This window comes from Felis catus, chromosome A3 (assembly GCF_018350175.1).
Source record: "Felis catus isolate Fca126 chromosome A3, F.catus_Fca126_mat1.0, whole genome shotgun sequence".
NCBI classification, from domain to species: Eukaryota; Metazoa; Chordata; class Mammalia; order Carnivora; family Felidae; genus Felis; species Felis catus.
The window spans coordinates 42,871,742-42,889,173 of record NC_058370.1 but is presented as its reverse complement, the minus strand read 5'-3'; the positions used below and the strand labels follow the sequence as shown (position 1 = coordinate 42,889,173).

At 59.0% G+C, this 17,432-nt stretch overlaps 1 protein-coding gene across 2 annotated transcripts in view; it reads left to right on the top strand.

Moving 5' to 3' along the window:
• The window catches only part of RRBP1 (ribosome binding protein 1), a 65,143-nt gene extending 51,925 nt beyond the window's left edge, over positions 1 to 13,218 (top strand). The window contains exons 11-24 of one of the 2 annotated variants that reach the window (XM_023251490.2): positions 2,196 to 2,286; positions 3,142 to 3,234; positions 5,303 to 5,395; positions 5,477 to 5,560; positions 5,715 to 5,804; positions 6,510 to 6,602; positions 7,037 to 7,108; positions 7,672 to 7,767; positions 8,331 to 8,414; positions 10,163 to 10,270; positions 11,006 to 11,089; positions 11,362 to 11,460; positions 11,940 to 12,083; positions 12,643 to 13,218. In XM_023251490.2, coding sequence (XP_023107258.2) covers positions 2,196 to 2,286; positions 3,142 to 3,234; positions 5,303 to 5,395; positions 5,477 to 5,560; positions 5,715 to 5,804; positions 6,510 to 6,602; positions 7,037 to 7,108; positions 7,672 to 7,767; positions 8,331 to 8,414; positions 10,163 to 10,270; positions 11,006 to 11,089; positions 11,362 to 11,460; positions 11,940 to 12,083; positions 12,643 to 12,681 — 1,270 coding nt within the window. In that variant the 3' untranslated portion in view covers positions 12,682 to 13,218. The remainder of the gene's footprint in view (positions 1 to 2,195; positions 2,287 to 3,141; positions 3,235 to 5,302; positions 5,396 to 5,476; positions 5,561 to 5,714; positions 5,805 to 6,509; positions 6,603 to 7,036; positions 7,109 to 7,671; positions 7,768 to 8,330; positions 8,415 to 10,162; positions 10,271 to 11,005; positions 11,090 to 11,361; positions 11,461 to 11,939; positions 12,084 to 12,642) is intronic. The other variant, XM_023251493.2, reaches the window with a different exon arrangement.
• The last annotated feature ends 4,214 nt before the right edge of the window (positions 13,219 to 17,432 follow it).

Below are 17,432 nucleotides of genomic sequence, written 5' to 3'. Positions count from 1 at the left end.
GGCTGTGCTAGGGGACTGTTTATTTGCTGTTGCAAAGGCTGGAGCCAATACTTGGGTGGAGTGGCTTGAGTTAGGGGACTTAGAGTCCTTGGGACCATCACCTCTGGAGCATGCATCCCTGAACAGATGTCCACAGGCTTGGGAGAGGGTCCTGGCTGCTGTGGCCAGGGCTCCACAGGATAGTCACAGGGGGTGAGGCATGAAGGGTGTCCTCTGTCCCTTTGCAGACATGTCCCAGACCATCAGCTGACATGGTTCCCTTGTTCTGGCTGCTGCCACCAGTGAGTCACCTCCCCTGTGCCTCCTCGGGCCGTGGTCCATGTTTCTTAGCCTCAGGCTTAGCGGTTTGGGAGCTGAGGAAGGAAGCCAGAGGGCCCAAAATGCCTTGCAGGAGACGCAGGACCAAACTCTCCATGTTCCTTTCCCACTGTGCTACTTTGCAGAAAGTTCATGTGAATTTTGTTTCTCTTGGTATTTATTGGAGTAGAGAGGTTGTGTTTGATGAGGGTTTTTTTTGCTTTTGTGTTTTAAGATCACATTCTTGGATCACAGAGCAAATTATTGGGGCATCAAAGTTACACTGCAAATAATGGTTCATTCTAATTTTTTGCATTGTGCAGATGTGTTTGGCAGAAATCGGTTTTTTAAATTTCCTTCTGAATTTATCTGGAAATTGTGTCTAAGTCTGGCCATCCTGTTCTGGGTGGAGATGAGTGATCCGACCCAGATGTTCTGGAACCCAGGCAGCGGCCGCCAGGGGGCTGGTTGTCAGTGTGTCCTTGCCATCTGCCTGTCTGGGTTTGCTCATGTGGTGGTTTGCTGGAGGCAGGCTCTTGCATGGGGGGGGGGGAGGGGTGCTTGAGGGAATTGCTGCTAGGGGTCCCAGTACAGCTTTAAGGGTGAGGTCAAGGTTCCTTGGGCCTGAAACCACCCCCCAAGAAGTCAACAACTGACTTCAAGGCCTTGACCAAAACTGTTTTGAGAGTAACGAGGTGAGGCGTTGCCACGGTGGGAACCCATTCCCTGGTAGGGTGGTTGGGGCAACTAGCGGCCCACGCTCACAATTGTTTTGTTCAGTCCTAAGGTGCGTGAGAATGGTGTTTTGCAAAAACGTTGTTGACCGTGGCCCATGAAAAGAAATGCAGATGTGTATGTCCTCATCTGGCTGGCAGTGGCCAGGGCCCCACCCTCCTCCCCCAGACTGCTGGCAGCCCCCTCTGGTGGGCACACCCATGGGTGGGGGACCTCTTTCCAAGTTCATCACTTCTGGATTTCAGATTTCACCTGTTCCTGCTGTTCCTGGGTCTTCGCTGCCCTAAAGTTTAATGCAGAACCCAACATGTTAAAGCCCCTGTTTGAAGCCTTTGACTCAGAACAGCTAGTCCATTTGTAGCAGCGTCAACCTCTCACTGTCTGGAAGATGAGGGTGGTCAAAGCCCACTAGGCTCTTGAATGTGGAGACAGGACTGACATCTCGCCAACCCCATGGCATCTGGGGCGTCACCCGGAGCTGATTCCCCAGAGCCCAGGCGCAGGCCTGAGGGAGGAGCCTTTGGGTCTCAGCAGAGTTAGGTTCTGGACAAAGGATGGTCCTGCTGTACCCTGCAGAGACTGCTGGCCTGTCATGAGCTACTGAGAGCAGTGGCGTCCGGAGTCTCGATGGGTGTGCAGGTGACACCACCACCTGAGTCTAGCTCAGTCGACCTCTGAGAAGGCCCAGCCCATGTCTTCGGAGGGCCAGGTGTGGCTGTGGCCATAGGGAAGGGCCAGCTGACATGTTTTGTGGGGACCGAGCAGGACCAGGTTGAATAGAAGCCACATACCGTTCAGTAGAAGAAAAAGCATCCCCAAAACCCTACTGTCTGGGATACATCCCTGTTTCGGCCACTGTGGCTGCTCTGACCTCTTCAATCCCAGCAGCCAGTGTCACCAGGTGTAATTCTGGTGGCCTTTTGGGTCTGCACCCAGCCCCCTGGGCACTCGGGATGAGTGGAGAGGATGGGGCCGAGGCGGTTCCTTGGGCTCCCCTTGAAAGCTTGTGCTCTGTTGACGTGATTGGGGGCAGTGGGAGGGGACTGACCCGTAGCCAAGTGGCTCTGGGTAGGTGTCCAGGCAGCAGAAGGGGCACTCCCGAGACAGGACCTGGGGTGGCGCGGCCCTTGGAGTGCAGCAGTGACGTCATTGTCTCCCTTCAGCCTCAAGGAGCTGGAGTCCCAGGTGCGGTGTCTGGAGAAGGAGGCCACCGAGCTCAAGGAGGCAGTTGAGCAGCAGAAAGTGAAAAACAATGTGAGTGCTGAGAAGCGTGGGTGTGAGGCTGGCCTTGTGGGAATCCCACCCCTAACCACTCAGGAAAGGGTTTGGCTACCCCTTTATGTCCCATCATGCTGTTCATGGCTGGAAGCCTGCCTGCCTTTGGCGGCTTGAGTGAGGCCTCCTTTCCCCTTTGGGTCCGTCATAAGGCCCAGAGCTGACTCCCTTCCCATCGGCTTGGGTCACGTGCCCAAGCATGGAGCCCCCTGCCCCCCTTTACCCCCACCCCATGGTGGGGTCAGAATGTACCAGTTGGTCTGGTCTGGTCTGGGTCATATGGTCACCTTGGAGTAGGGAGGCAAATGTCAGGAGAAGGGGATATGGAAGCCCCTTTCCTCTGCAGGGGGTGCGGAGCCCCCGCTACATCCTCCTTGCCGGGCTGCCCCTCACTGCTCCTCAGGTGGCCCGGGCTCCCTGGCTCCCCGGTCTCCTCTTCCCCCGGGAGCCCCGCCTGGCCCTCCCTGTGCCTGGCGCGGCCAGAGCCAGCTGAGGGGTCGGTGGTGACAGGAGCTGCTTCTCTCTGAGGAGCCAGCCGACCCTGTCTTCTCTCTCCTTCACGCTGGAGCCTCCTCTCATGGGCCTCCTCTCGGGGCCCATGAGATCCTGGCCTCCCTGGTGCCACGGCCGCTCCCTAGTGGGCTGCCCCAGAGGAACCAGGCGACGTGCGCCAAGATAAAGCACGTTTTGTCCCTTGGCAGTCTCCCCGTTGGGGTCCCAAGTGGGGTTGGGGAGGGTTCTCCCTTGCTACTGAGCCCGGCTCAGGCATCCCGGGTGGGATGTGTGGGCAGCTGACCCTCCCTGGCCGCTGACCTCTCCTGCTTCTGCCCCCAGGACCTCCGAGAGAAGAACTGGAAGGCCATGGAGGCTCTGGCCTCGGCCGAGAGAGCCTGTGAGGAGAAGCTGCGCTCCCTGACCCAGGCCAAGGTCAGAGTCCCACACGCGCAGACTCCCCTGCTGGTCAAGATTCGGTCGGCAGCAACTGTGTGGTTTAGCAAACCACACAAAACACAAACCGCGTGCAGAGCAGCCTTGGCCTCGGAGCCTCAGAGATCCATGCCAGGGGGTCCCTCAGAGATCCATGCCAGGGGGCCCCTCAGAGATCCGTGCCAGGGGCCCCTCGGAGATCCGTGCCAGCGGACCCCTCGGTGATCGTGCCAGGGGGCCCCTCGGAGATCTGTGCCAGGGGGCCCCGAGGCCAGCGGACAGTGTGCCCTGTGCGCCTGCATCGTCCCCCTTACCCTCCTCCTCCCTCTCCTTCATTTCTCCTTAAGGTGAAGAGGGGAACGTACCCCCTGGTGCTTTTTCTCACCTGGGCCTTTTGCCATTAGGGTGCAGAGACTGAGCGGCCATGGGGCTATGAGCCCTTCTGGCCTCACTGCCTTTGAGCCCAAGGTTGGCTGTCCTCAAGTTGTTTTTCTCTCTGGCCACTTTCTTGGGGCCCATGAGATCCTGGCCCAGTAAGTCCTGTGGTTGATCTTTACCGTAAGTAGCAGAAGGAAAGTTGTCTTTAGCAGCAAGCTGTCTATAGGTCCCGGGATCTGTGCTGCCCAGCTTGGCGGAATGTGGGTGTCTCCATGTTTGGGGCCCCACGTTGCCTCTGGAGCCCTGGGCCGGGACCCAGCACTAAGCTCTGGCCTGGGGACGTGGCCTGCAGTGGCAGCCATGGGAGGCCTCACTCACCCCCTCTTGCCACCCGTTTCCGTCCTTGATGAAAGGCCCCGGGGAAGCTAGCCCTCCCCTCCCAGCCTCGCTCATGCAGAAGGAATGTCTGTCCTGTTATCATGAGCTCTGCAGTGACTTTCATGAGCCTCCCAGGAAGCCTGAGGGTTGTAGCAGATGAGGCCCCAAGACAAGGCAGGAGGTGGAGGGCTGGCCTCGGGTCAACAGCTGTAGTTAGACTCCTCGGAGGTGACCTGGAAGCCTGTGGCCTTTCTGTGGCAAATGCAGGAGCTGTAATGAGAGATGTCATCTGCAGTCATGCAGCCAGATTGATAGGAGCTGGTCTCTGGGTCCTCTGGCCCTTGCCTGGGACTCACGTGGCCAGGGGGCCTGAATGGGGTCATGAGGTCAAGGATTCAGAGCAGGCCACCGGCATCGACCAGCAGCATTGTTTGCATCAGTGGTGAGCCAAGAAGGGTCCACTTCTGAGACTTGAGTACAGATCACATGGGTGCTGTGGGCGGACGGGGCATCCGTTTGTCATGCACATTCCAGAACAGCATTGGAAGGTCCTGATCCGGTCAGAGTTCTAGTGTCACCTTCAGGTCTCCAGCCATGCCGTCGGCAGCAGGTTCAACCTACTGGGCACAGGATACTAGATAAGACTTTCTTTTAGCCAGAAACCTCCCCGGGGTCCTCCTTGTGCTTTGCGTGAGAGCCTCAAGGAGGGCGAATGGGGTCTGGCCTGGCAGCCTGGCCAGTGTGAGTCAGGCTTCAGAAGAGCCAGGACCCCAACCAAGCCCTTAGCCCTTCTGGGTGGGTCCCTTCCTTTGCAGAGTGGGGGTCCTGATCCCCACTGCTCCTGGCTGGCAATAGCCCTTAAGTGGTGGCTGCTGGGAGATTCACCTGTCCTCTGCCTCCCCCTCAGCACCCCTCCCCCCCCAGCAGCTTGGTCGTCCACACGCACACAGGAGCATGCACATGCTCATGTGGAGAGCTCCAAAATTCAGAACCGATGGTGGGTAGGTTCCTGCTGGGGGGTGTCAGGAGCCTGCACCTGCCACGTGGGCACCTTGCTGTCTCCCCGTCAGCACTGAGATCTGTCGGGACTGACCCAGCGCAGGCCGAGGTGGCCAGAGCCTGGCTGCTGAGGTTGAGCCCCCACTCTACCGCCCGTTTCGGTCCCACGGAAGCTACCTGTCTTCTCCTTTGATTCTGTCCCTCCCCCGAAGAGCTGAGGTGGGGACCGGGCATCTCCAGGAACACTCCCTGGGGTTGCCCTAAGTGTCACAACTGAATGCTGCCCTCCCCCACCCACCCACCACTGCTCTAGGAGGAATCGGAGAGGCAGCTCAGCTTGACCGAGGCACAGACCAAGGAAGCCCTGCTCGCCCTGCTGCCAGCGCTCTCCAGCTCGGCACACCAGGTAGGAGGCGAGGTGGCTCCCGCGGGACCCCACTGCCCACAGGAAATGTCTCCGGGCCCTACCTCGTGTGTTTTGTGGCAGAGTTACACCGAGTGGCTGCAGGAACTCCGAGAGAAGGGCCCCGAGCTGCTGAAGCCGCCACCAGCTAGCACAGAGCCCTCCTCGGTAAGCATGGGTGCCAACACACACCCTTGCCGGGCTGCCGTGGTCACTTCTGCTGTCCCCTGTCGCTGGGAAGGGAGGGTGCCCGGAGCTGCCTCATCAGGCAGCTGGGCAAAACCTTTGTGCTTGGCTAGCCAGACCCCTGTTCTGCCCTCAGGACCTGGCCTCCAAGCTGAGAGAGGCCGAGGAGACCCAGAACAGTCTGCAGGCTGAGTGTGACCAGTACCGCACCATCCTGGCGGAGACGGTAGGGTGCGAGAGGCAGGGCCTCTGGCAAGGCTCTTGGCTGGGTGTCCCTCACGGGGCTGCCAGGAAAGAGCTCTCAGAGCCTCCAGGCAGTGGGCAGGCCAGTGGCCCTGGGGGAAAGAGCCCTGGGTTCAGACTCTGGCTCTGTGCGCCCTTGGGCAAGCTGTTGCCCCTGCCTGGGCCCCAAAGGGGATGAAGGAGGTGCTCAGGCCTTCGTTGCTTCTGAGCGGAGGAGAGGGCTGGGCTGCGGGTTTGGAGCTGGGGGTGCAGAGACAGTCGGGACACGGAACAGTCTGGGAAAGGAAGAGGTGGGCATCTGGCTGACAGCAGGCTTGCAGCCACTGTCCATGTGACTGCCGGAGCCACACTAGGTCTAGACCTCCTGCCCGACCCCGTCCTGGGCCCGAGATCAGCGCTGGTGGCAAACCCAACGGAGATGAGAACCCTGGTGGTGTCCTTCGGGTCACATACCTCATTCCCCTGCATGGCCCACGCACAGCCTTCGTTCGCACACTGGCCAGAGATCCCACTCCGGGACTGTGGCCCGCCTTCCTCCCCATGTGACAACTATGACAAAGTCAGAGCTGGGCCACGCTGACAGCCAGGCAGCCATCCCAGAGGAGCCAGGGGCACTAGGCTGCGGTTGTGTTCATGGGGGTGTGGTCTACAGGCAGAGGGGCCCCGCCTCAATGTCCCTTTCCCCCAGGAGGGCATGCTCAAGGACCTACAGAGGAGCGTGGAGGAGGAGGAGCAGGTGTGGAAGGCCAAAGTGAGCGCCACGGAGGAGGAGCTCCAGAAGGTACTGGAAGGGCCCTGAGACCCTGGCCTGGGACCGGTGACCTGGGCGTCGCTCCGGGGGGTGGTCCGCCTTCCCTAGGAATTCAGACACAACTTCCCAAAGGCCCACAGCTAGATCAGAATTCATCAAAACCAGGGGGAGCGCCGATGGGGTCGCGTGGGTCTCCTGGGAGACAGGAGGCGAGTGCGCTGGGTTTTGGCGATGCCACATAAAGTGTTGATTACGGAGTGACCGCCGACTTCTCCGTCTCCAGGGCACCCCCACCCCTACCCTAGGGAGAGGCTGCTGGTCATGCATGAGGTGGGCGGGCACCACTGGGCTTCCTGGGAGAGGGGGCCCCGTCCTGCTCGGGTCCGGGGACACGTGGCACCGCATCCCGGGACCGTCCCCTCCCAGGGGCTCGCATTTGATGGGACCTTGCCCTTGCTTTGCAGTCACGGGTCACAGTGACACATCTCGAAGAGATCGTAGAGAAGCTGAGAGGAGAACTTGAAAGTTCAGATCAGGTAGGCGCGGGGGCTCTGCCCAGAGGGCTGCTTTCCTCATTACAGAGGCCACCGTAGTTCTTTCTCCCTCGTGGACCGCACGTGTTGAGAGGGGCGGAGGGATCTCGTCTGTCCTGCTTTTCTTTCTTGAGAGCCACTTGCCACCTCAGAGCAGCCCGAGATAGCAGGGGGCCTGTGCGGAATGCCCGGCCCCGGCACACGGCAGCGTCTGCGGCGTGGGAGGGGCGCCGGGTGGCCCCAGGGCTCTGCAGACACGGTCAGCCCTGGCCTTGCGGAGGGGGCCTCTGGTGCCCACCTAACAAGGAAATCTAAAAGCTCTTCCCCACCGTGGAGTCTGGAACACATCTGGGCCCAGGAGTGCCGGAGTTCAGGACGGCGTTCTGCTGCCAGGGCCTCATTTCTGCCTGCCCTTGGTTGGCCCATCGCCAACAGGCCACGGAAAGTCTCCCAGCCCCTACCCCAGGGCAGCCAGCCTTGTTGCGCCCCGTCACCCTGTCCCCCGTGGTGAGTGCCTCCTGCTGGCCCACTCGAGGCCTGTGGTGTGTGTGTGTGTGTGTATCCAGGTGCGGGAACACACCTCACATCTGGAAGCAGAGCTGGAGAAGCACATGGCGGCCTCCAGCGCCGAGTGCCAGAGCTACGCCAAGGAGGTGGCAGGGGTGAGTCTGCCCGGCGAGGTCTCCAGCCCGTCCTGGGTTTCTCCTTCCATGGTGCTCATTAATAGGAACTCAGAGTCTGGGCTCTCGGGCTTCTGCCCTGGCCGTGGGCCAGCTGACCTGAGAGGGGTGTCATGGGCGAATGGCAGAAAGATTGTGCCACCAGCAGGGAAGCATACAGCAGGACAGCCTCGTGAGGCCACTTCCTTCCCTGGCCCGGGGACACCATTTCAGAGGCAAATGGGCTTAAATCTGATACCGTTTACTGACTGTTCAGAGGCGCCCCCCCCCCCCCCCCAGTCCTGGTTTGATTTCAAACTTTTGGCCGTATTTTATAAGATGGTCTGTAAACGAAGATCCAAGACAGGCCTGTAGTGGATTCTGTCTTCCCCACGTCTTCAGAGAGAAACCGTAGTTTGGGGAGGCCGAGGAGCCCCTGCCAGGCCCATGCTGCTCTGAAATGTTCTCAGGGCTTGGAGCAGCTTGTGTGCGTAGGTGTTAACTCATAGGAACTGGTTTTCTTTTCTCCTTTTCCCCCCATCACCTGGATTCGTTTTCTCTCCAAGTTGAGGCAACTTTTATTAGAATCTCAGTCTCAGCTGGATGCAGCCAAGAGTGAAGCCCAGAAACAAAGCAATGAGCTCGCCCTGGTGAGTGAGCGTGGACGGGAGGGGAACGGTGCCAGGGCGTGTGCGTGTGTGTGGTTCATCGGCCAGTCGTGGTTCTCCACCCCGTGCAAGGTCACACGGCACGGTGGAGTGGGGTATGCCCTGGTGTAACCTCTGGGGCCGGCTTTGATCAGCCGTGCTGAAGGGGCTCCTTGCGTGTTGGCCCAGAACTCGGAGCTGGGCGTGTGGCTGCCAGGGCCAGTGCTTGGGCTCTAGTCACATGTCCCCTGGTGCGGCCTGGCCCCGTAAAGGCACTGGGAGCTCAGGGCAGGGGTTCTGGGAAGTTCAAATCTCTGTGAGCCCTGTGGCTCAGCACTACCTCACCCTCCGTGGCCCTCGGGTGTTTTCTCACTTCAGCAGTGACTCAGACCCATTCAGTCAAATGTATGGGTGGGCGCCGAGGCAGGGGGATGACTGGGGGTGCCATTTCCTGCTGTGTGGGGCTCCCTGCCGTGCAGGTGACCTCGGGTCCTCTTAGTTGTCTGCTTTGGCAGCTGCCCCGCTCCCTGCCGCCCGGCAAGGTCAGTGAGGCCCCACGGAGTCGGGCCTCCCCCGTCCTGGTCCCAGCTGTGGGACTACAGCCACAAGCCGTGGCCCTGGAGGCCACAGCCTATTCCGTTGGATCTGTGGTCTTTCTTCACACCTTGAGTTCACTGTTAACACTTAGAAATTGGTAGAGCTTGGATACAAACACACGTGCCTGGTTTTTTGAGAGGAGACGGAAGGTCTGGTCTGTGGTGCTGGCGTTCTCACAGCAGCATCCATGTTGGGACACGAGCTCCTGACTCCACAGGGGCCCCTCGGGTTATTAGGGCCTCACCTGGGACTGTCACACTAGAGGGCAGGTGCCATCCATGCCGAATCACCTGAGCCCGAAAGCTGCTAACCTAAGCCGGGTCTAGGTGACCAGCCTTAGGGGTGCTGTCCCAGTTGAGGTCGTGTACAGAGAAGATCCCCAAATTCCTCATCATCAAAGGCCTGCGCATTTTGGGGTCACCTTTGGGGGGCTGGTGTTGGGAAGGAGGGAAGCAGGAAAGGGTACCCACGCACTAGGGGTACCCTTTGGAGCAGGGCCTTGTGGAATGGGGCCCGAGACCATCCATGCCCGCTGGAGAGCTCGCACCGAGTGCCCACCCAGATCCACCGACTAGAACCTTTACCAGCGCTTCGTGGGCAGTGCTGCTTCCGCTTCGGGTTGGAGGCCCAGTGCCTGGAGGGCCACCACGTGTGTCACCTGCTCCCAGCGATGGAGCTCTGGTGTGATGGGACCTTGATAGGCACGTGTCCTCTCGTGATCTTTTTTAGGCCCTAAATCGTGGGCTGCATCTGGAAGGAATCCGGGACAGGGACATAGGCAGTGTTTGTGCAGAGCCTGTCCACCGCCTCTCCCTCCCGTTTGGATTCCTTAGCTGTGTGTGTGCCCTGTCCATCAGGGGTCACCTTGCTCCCGGGGAGGGCTCCACGGCTGGCCTTGGAGCAAAGCACGTGGATGGGACCAGCGTGGGCCCCTCAGAGTTTGGCTCCGGTGAGGGATCATGGCACTGGCCCCCTGCCCAGTGAACCTGCATGGGGACTCTGACAGAGGTCATAGTTCCCAAACCAGGTCCCCCATAGGGGCTCCAGCCGTGGAGAGCCTGTGCCGTCCTCCTGAGGGGCCTGTGCGTGTGTGCGTGGCACGGTGGGCGTGTGTCTGGCTGTGTATTTGCACAAACCCACCCTCCCTGTTTCAGGTCAGGCAGCAGCTGAGTGAGATGCAGAGCCACGTAGAGGATGGTGACGTAGCTGGGTCCCCGGCTGTCCCCCCTGAGGCCCCCCCAGCAGAGCAGGACCCTGTCGAGGTTAGGGCGGTGAGCCGGTCCCCAGATGTCTGTCACTAACAGCCCGCGTGGGCCCCCTCGAGCCCAGTTGGAGAGCAAAGGCGGCAGGCCTCTGTTCCGGCTAAACACTGGCAACTTGCGGCCTCCAGCGCCTGCTCTCCCCACCCCGCTCTGCCCTGAGAGGGAACCACCAGGTTCTGAGGAAGTCCCAGAGCAGAGGAAGGGGCAGGGAAGCGGCCAGACGGAGAGGGGTCGGGCGCTGGATCTTAACAGTTGTGCGCAGGAGTGGGGGGAAGAGGGAGTCGGGGCGGCTGGGCCTGCAGTCAGGGAGTCTGGTCTCCCGCCCGGGCCCTCGCAGGCACGTCACAGCAGGGTGCTTGCCCTCCAGACTCTGGACCCAAGTGGCTGTGGTTACGAGCCCTCAGCGGGAGGTGGGGGCCTGTCACCAGAGTGGCAGTGGTGGGCACGACACTGTGGGGCTGGGACTTGCGCGGTGGCTCTGAGGCTTCCTTGTGCCGTGAGTCTCAGGAAAGGTGTCTGAGGTCGGCAGAGGTGGTGGCTCTGGACCCAGGGGCCGAGGCACCGTCTCCCCGCAGCGGGAGTGTGGGAGCGACTGTCAGCCGGCTGGTGGGCAGCCAGGGGCAGGGAAAGGCCGAGGGGGCGCAAGGAGCTAGGAGATGGCGCCTGCCCAGGAGCCCTGGTTCCCAAGGGGGTCCTTCACCGGGTTCCCACAGTCTGTGCGGTGTTTCCACGCAGCTGAAGACGCAGCTGGAGCAGACGGAAGCCCTCCTGGAGGACGAGCAGACACAACGGCAGAAGCTCACGGCCGAGTTTGAGGAGGTCAGCCCTGCCTCTGTAGCCCTCGGGGTGTCGGGGACAGTGGGGGTGCAGGCCAGGGTCTGCCAGGTGGTCTGGCCTTGTCCCTCCTGGCGGGGGGGGGGGGGGTGCCACACAGTCCCCTGCCCCGTGCGTGTGGGTCCCGCCTGCTCTCCCTGGCCACAGCCTTAATCCTCTCCTGATGGGCGTCCCCAGGCGGACTTGTAGGACCTGTGGGACCTGTGGGGTGTGTATGGCGTCCCGCCCATGCCCCGCTGCCCTCTCTCTACATCAAGGCTCAGAGCTCGGCGTGTCGGCTGCAGACAGAGCTGGAGAAGCTCCGCAGCATGGGGCCCCTCGAGTCTTCAGAAGCAGAGGAGGCCACGCGGCTGAAGGTAAGGGGGCCCGGGGGGTCTGTTCCAGGGCTCAGGGTGGGGTCAGGAAAGGAGGACCACCTCTCCTGCCCCGGCTCTTGCCACCGTCTCCCACTGTCGCTCCGTGCGGTGGGGAGCTATCTTGAGGCCCCTCGGGCAGGGTCCAGCCTCATTTGGTGGTGATGGGGGTGGCGGGATGTCTAAACTTTCGATGTCGCACACAGCAGCCACCAGTCAGCAGGGCTGTTTACATTAAACAAAACTGGAAGTTCAGTTCTCGGTCACGCTAGCCACAGTACGCTGTAGGACATGCCCCGTGTCATAGGAAGCTCTCCTGGTAGTGCTGGTAGCTGGGACACAGACCTGTCTCTGGGTGACCAGGAGACCACATCCTCCCGCCGCCTTTGGAAGACTCCGGCTTCCCGGGCATATAGCCACGTGGTCTTTCTGCTGTGTGCCACGTGACAGCTGATCTCCTTTGATCCTGTGACCACCCACAGGAGAGACTAGAAAAAGAGAAGAAGTTAACCAGTGACCTGGGACGCGCTGCCACCAAATTACAGGAGCTTTTAAAGACGACCCAGGAGCAGCTGGCAAAGGAGAAAGACACGGTGAAGAAATTGCAGGAGCAGCTGGACAGAACAGTGAGTGTCCTGGCCCTAACCGTGGCCTCAGCTGCCCCATCCCCGGAGCTGGGCCCTGGTCCGGAGCAGAGCAGACCCCGTGGGAGTCCGGGTGGGAAGAGCCAGGTGGGGTTGTGGGAGCCCCAGGACTCCCAGGACGCAGGATAGATAGGAGACCCAGGCCGGGGGGGCCGGGAGTGGTGGGGACAGACTCCTGAAAGCAGGTGGCAGGACATTCAGCCTGCTGGGCCCAGCACCTGCCCTCCTGTGGCTCCCCTTGGTGGGAAGTACGTCTCTGGCCCCCACTGCCAGCTAGGTCCTTGGTCTGAAGCCTGGGGGACCAGGGTCCTCACCCAACTCCGGGCCCTCCCTCTCCTGTGTCCCCGGCTCCTGTCAGCCCCCGGAGTCCACTCTGGTTTTCCAGACTTGCTGGGCTGGGTGTTCTCTGAAAGTATTGGAGTGGTGGGGGGTGTTAATCCCAAGGGGTGACTGACTGGAGGTCCTTAGGAGTTCGGGGTGAGTGCTCGCCTTGGCTCTTTGACCCCAGCCTCTCCTTCCGTCTGCCCACCTTTGTTCGCAGGAGGACAGTAGCAATTCAAAGGAGGGCACTTCTGTCTGAGTCTCCTCTGCGAGAAGAGAAGTTACTGTTCAACTTACCAAAATGCCTTACACATTCCTTACAGATAAATAAACCAACCAACAGCGTTATCCAGGCCCAACTTCCAGTAGCTCTGAGAGAAGCCATTAGAGACGAGAGTCTCTTAGAATCACAGAAATAGATCTTCCAGACCCCTGTTTATAAAAGAACCTTTGTCATGTTTGATAAACACTATTCCCCAGGACCAGGCCTGGACCACCACCGAGCAGACGCCAAAGCCCTTATCAGCTCCGTGACAGACCCCAGGGTGTGAGCTGGGGAGGCTGGGGCCTCTGGGGACCCGTGTGTCAATCAGTGCAATTGTTTTCTCTCACTGGGCTGGGGGCTGGGAGGCAGGCGGGGCCGGGTGGGGAGCCTCAAAGGCTGTGGGACAGACTGGAGGGTCACAGCCCGGCCCAGCGAGGCAGCAGCCCCTCAGCCCTGGGAGAAGTTGCCAGCAAGAACTGATGTATGACCTCCGGATGTTAATGCCATTAAAACCAACGTTGTCGCCCGGCACTTCGGTCTCGTCTGGTCTGCTGGGGCTCCCTGGCCTGGCTGCTGGGCCCAGGATGAGGAACGAAGAGGGGCTGTCTCCCTCAGGGGAAGAACAAGCGTGCTGTTTGGTTCCCCTGAAATCAGGAGATTTGCAGCTGTCTTGGGGCTCCCCCAGCACTTCTCCCGGTCATGGCACCCAGTGGCCAGATGTGCTGACCGCTGCCCCCACCCTTCAGAATCAGAGGCTACCTAAGCAGGCCACGGGTGGCCTAGGCTGTTGTCCGGGGTGAGCTCTGTGAACGAGCAAGGGAATCTGTGTCCTGACTGAGGCTTGGACGCTCCTCTGTGCCTCAGGGGTGTGGTCCAGAGCTGGAGCAGCCAGCCCAGACTTGCCAAGATCCTAAGACCCACTGTGTCTGGTGGCTGGAGGCAGCGTGGTCTTGGAGGAAGCAGTGGGAATCGAGCTTGAGCAACACCTGGATTGGAGGGGTCGGGTCCCAGGATGGGTGGGACCAAACCAGGAGCAAGCAGGTGAATCTGAGCAGCCTGGGGCTTGGTGGCCAGCATCAACTAGTCCTGTTAAGGGGTTGCCTCGAGCAAGCACTGTCCCCTTTCATCACCCTCCTGAGCCTCAGGCCTGTGACAGGAGTTGGATTGGCTAGGGAGAGGGCACACACCCTCACAGCAGGTCCAGCACGATGGGGAGGGTGCCAAAGAAGGGCAATCCAAGAACTAGCCTCCACTGCCTGCTTTGGGACCTCTGTATGTCAGGAGTTAAACCCACCAGAGGGCACTTCTGTGGTTGGCCGTCACGGGAACCCTGAGACCCAGGCAGCATGTTCTCAAGCCGGCAGCCTCCTCACTGAGCAATCCTCCCGAGGCCAGGCAGTACTGCCTTTAATCTGCAGGACCCTGACCTGGTCCCAGCTCCTGTGGGCCACCTAATCATGCTACGTGGCACCTATGTATTGCAATGGTACTGGCATAAAGGATGCTGGGAGTTTGAGGAAGGCTCCCCAGAAAAGTGAGCTTAAGCTGGAGTTCACCAGAGCAGGAGATATTTGTCAGGGGAGGGGAGAAAGGCCCAAGGCCAAGGGGACGGCAGGTGCAGGTGCAGGGACAGGAAGTGAGGTCGAGGGGGCCTTGTAGAGCCAGGTTACAAAGGACAAGGTGTCCGGACAGGTTAAGGCAGTAGGGGCTGTGAGATTTTTAAGCAAGAGGAGACCATCCTACCTGTCCTAGAGCTCTGGAGGGGGCTTACGTGGAAAGAGGAAGCCCATGCTTTCTGGCAGGAGACTGAACAGAAGTGACTGGTAATACCTGATGCTGGCCACATGCCCAGCCCTGCCCTTGGTTCTCACGTGAAACTTTTCAGAACCTATGGGCGGTATGCCGCCCGCCCCCCCCCCCCCCCCCCGCCCCGCCATTTTACAAAGAATCCCCACAGAAGGGAAAGCTCACCTGGTAAAAGGCAAGGCAGGTTTTAAACCCACCTTATTGTCAGTGCAGCACGCAGCCTGGAGGGCCAGCCGGAGAAGAGTTGTGGAGTCCATGGACCCCATGAACAGTGGCCACTGAACACCCCCCAAACCTGTGGTCCCTCACTGTACCTTCCATGTCCCCTGTGCACGAGGAACAGGGATTCTGTGCTGGAGGACTGGCCCTATGGGGGGAGTCACAACCCTCCTCCCGCTGACACGGTGGCCTTAAGGCAAGTGGTTTGGGGCCCTGGTCAGTCTCCTGTTGGAAAACTGAGGCCAGACTTGGCCCTGCGCCAGGATGCCTGCCTCAGAATTGTCACCAGGCCCTGTGAGCCTACATTTCTAGTAAGTTCCATCCCCTTGCCATGCTGCAGAATTGAGAACCCCTATGTGGGGCAGATGCCCTCTGAAGGCACAGGAACGGGGGGGCTCTGGGGCAAGAAAGGCACAGAGAGAGACCTGGGGGTACCAAACTGCCGCCTTCGGGTATTACAGGGTGGCAGGTGCTCCCTGGGTTCTGGCTCCAGCCCTACCCCCTGCTCAAACCACGTGGTAAGAGGCCCAGTGTCCACCGGTTAAGAGGAGGTAAAACAAAGGCAGGGTGTGGGGCCCCTGGGGGCTCTGAAAATGCCACGTCGGAGACTACCTGCCACTCAGGCTTTAAGGGCCCATCATCAGTCTTCCGCTCCACACGCCCCAGCAAATGTGCCATGCAGCGCTGAGGCCCGGCAGAAGGGAACCCAAGTTCGCCAAGCAGCCTGATAGGGTTTGCCTCTGCCTGGCCTCCTTGCCAGGGCTGTTCCTGGGCAAGCTTCCATCGCCAGGCTGGGGAAGGAAGAAAGAGCCATTCAGGAAGATAACAGAGACAGCCACCCTTGGTAGATGCTAGAACAGGAGGCTGATAGGCACCTGGTGTTTGTCAACATGGCACAGATGCCCTGAAAGCCTGGCTCATCGGCCCGGCCATTCCTAGCTCTGCGTCCTGCAAATGGAGTACCGGTGCAGCACAGGACAACCGGCTCTTGCAGTCGCTTGCTAAGTTCAATGTGGAGGCAGGAGTCACCCGGGCTCGGTTAGAGCACTGGCTGGCCCGCCAGCCTGCTGACAAGAAGCCATGCTCTCCCTAGGTCAGGCTTCGCAGAGGCCACAGCCGGGGCTCGGCACTGCCACTGCCATTGGAGACCCCCGACAGTGCAAGTGGGAGAGTTCTGAGAACATCTAGTCTACACCCCGCCCTTCAGAGGCTCCAGGAATTGACCTGAAGCTCCAGGGTCACACAGCCCATAAACAGCCATCTCCAGACCTGGGAACCCCATCATGCCAGCAGCGACTCTTGTGACTAAGTTCCTCTGGTCATCTCAGCATGATATTTAGTAAAATGTATACACACCAGGATGCCTGGCCTGTAGGCAGCAAAAACAAGGTTTTAGAAACCACCAGACACCCTCCATAAATGTCTTCTAAGCTTCCTTCAGGTTTGGGTCTAACAGGATTCAAAGCCCAAAAGAACTCTCGCCCTTTCCTGCCCCAATTCCAGTCTCATCCCTGGCACTGAACAAGATTAACCTCAGAATTCCAGATGTCACAAACAAGGAACTCCCGTGGGATACAATGGGAATAGCTTAGGGACAGAAAACAAGAGATCCAAATTGTAGTCCCAGGGCTGCCCAGTAGAAGCTGTGTGACTTTCCTTCCTGGGCTGCCTACCAAGGGCACTGGCTAGGGGCTGGGGAAGTCTCAAGGGCAGACCTGGCCGGCCAGATGCAGCTCAAGTTACACAAGCCTTCCTTCCACCAAAACTCTGGCTCCTAGAACTGCACCCTCTTGCAGCCACAATGCAATTATGGGTGACCCTTGAACAACTCGGGGGTTAGGGGCAAGATACCCCTACCTGCATAGTGAAGAATCTGTGTATTACTTTTTTGTTGTCGTTTTTAAGTAGGCTCCACACTCAGCAAAGAGCCTAACATGGGGCTTGAACTCACGACTCTGAGATCAAGACCTGAGCTGAGATCAAGAGTCAGGATTCAATCGACTGAGCTACCCAGGCACCCGTGTATTACATTTTTTGACTCCTCCAAAAACTCTACTAATAGCCTCCTAGTGACGTGAAGCCTTACCAATAACAGATTAATACATTTTGCAAGGTATGTGTATTATACACTGTATTCTTACAATAAAGCTGATGTTAAAATCATAAGGAAAATCCACAAATAAATGGACCCACACAGTGCAAACTTGTATTGTTCAAGGGTCAACCATAATGACCCTTCTTCTAGCTGCAGCTCAGCTGGAACTTGGTCTGGAGAGTGTTGCCGTGTTTCAGAAATGCCCAGATCACGGGAAAGTGATGTGTCCCTGGGCATATCCAATCTGTTAGTCCCAAGAGCAACAAACCAGTCAAGAAACAGAAGCTGCCCTTCCTGTGTGTGTGGACAAGCCAGCACTCTGGGCAGTTCTGCAAAAAGGAAACCACTCGACTGAGCCTAATTCTATTATCTGAGTCGCTGTGCTGTTTTCTCAGGGATTAATATTCCCTGAAAGAACGAACTTCACAGTCAAGCTCTGAATTTGTTAGCAATGGCTTTATTTGCTTCTTTCCCGGGGCAAAAGAGTATCACTTTAGTCAGCTTTCCACAAACACATTTTTGTAATGTGTTTACACTTGTAAAAATGTAAATGTGTTTGCTGAGAGCAGAGTATACCTGCCAGTTTTACTCCTCACCAGTGTTGGCTGAGGTCTCAAACTCTAAT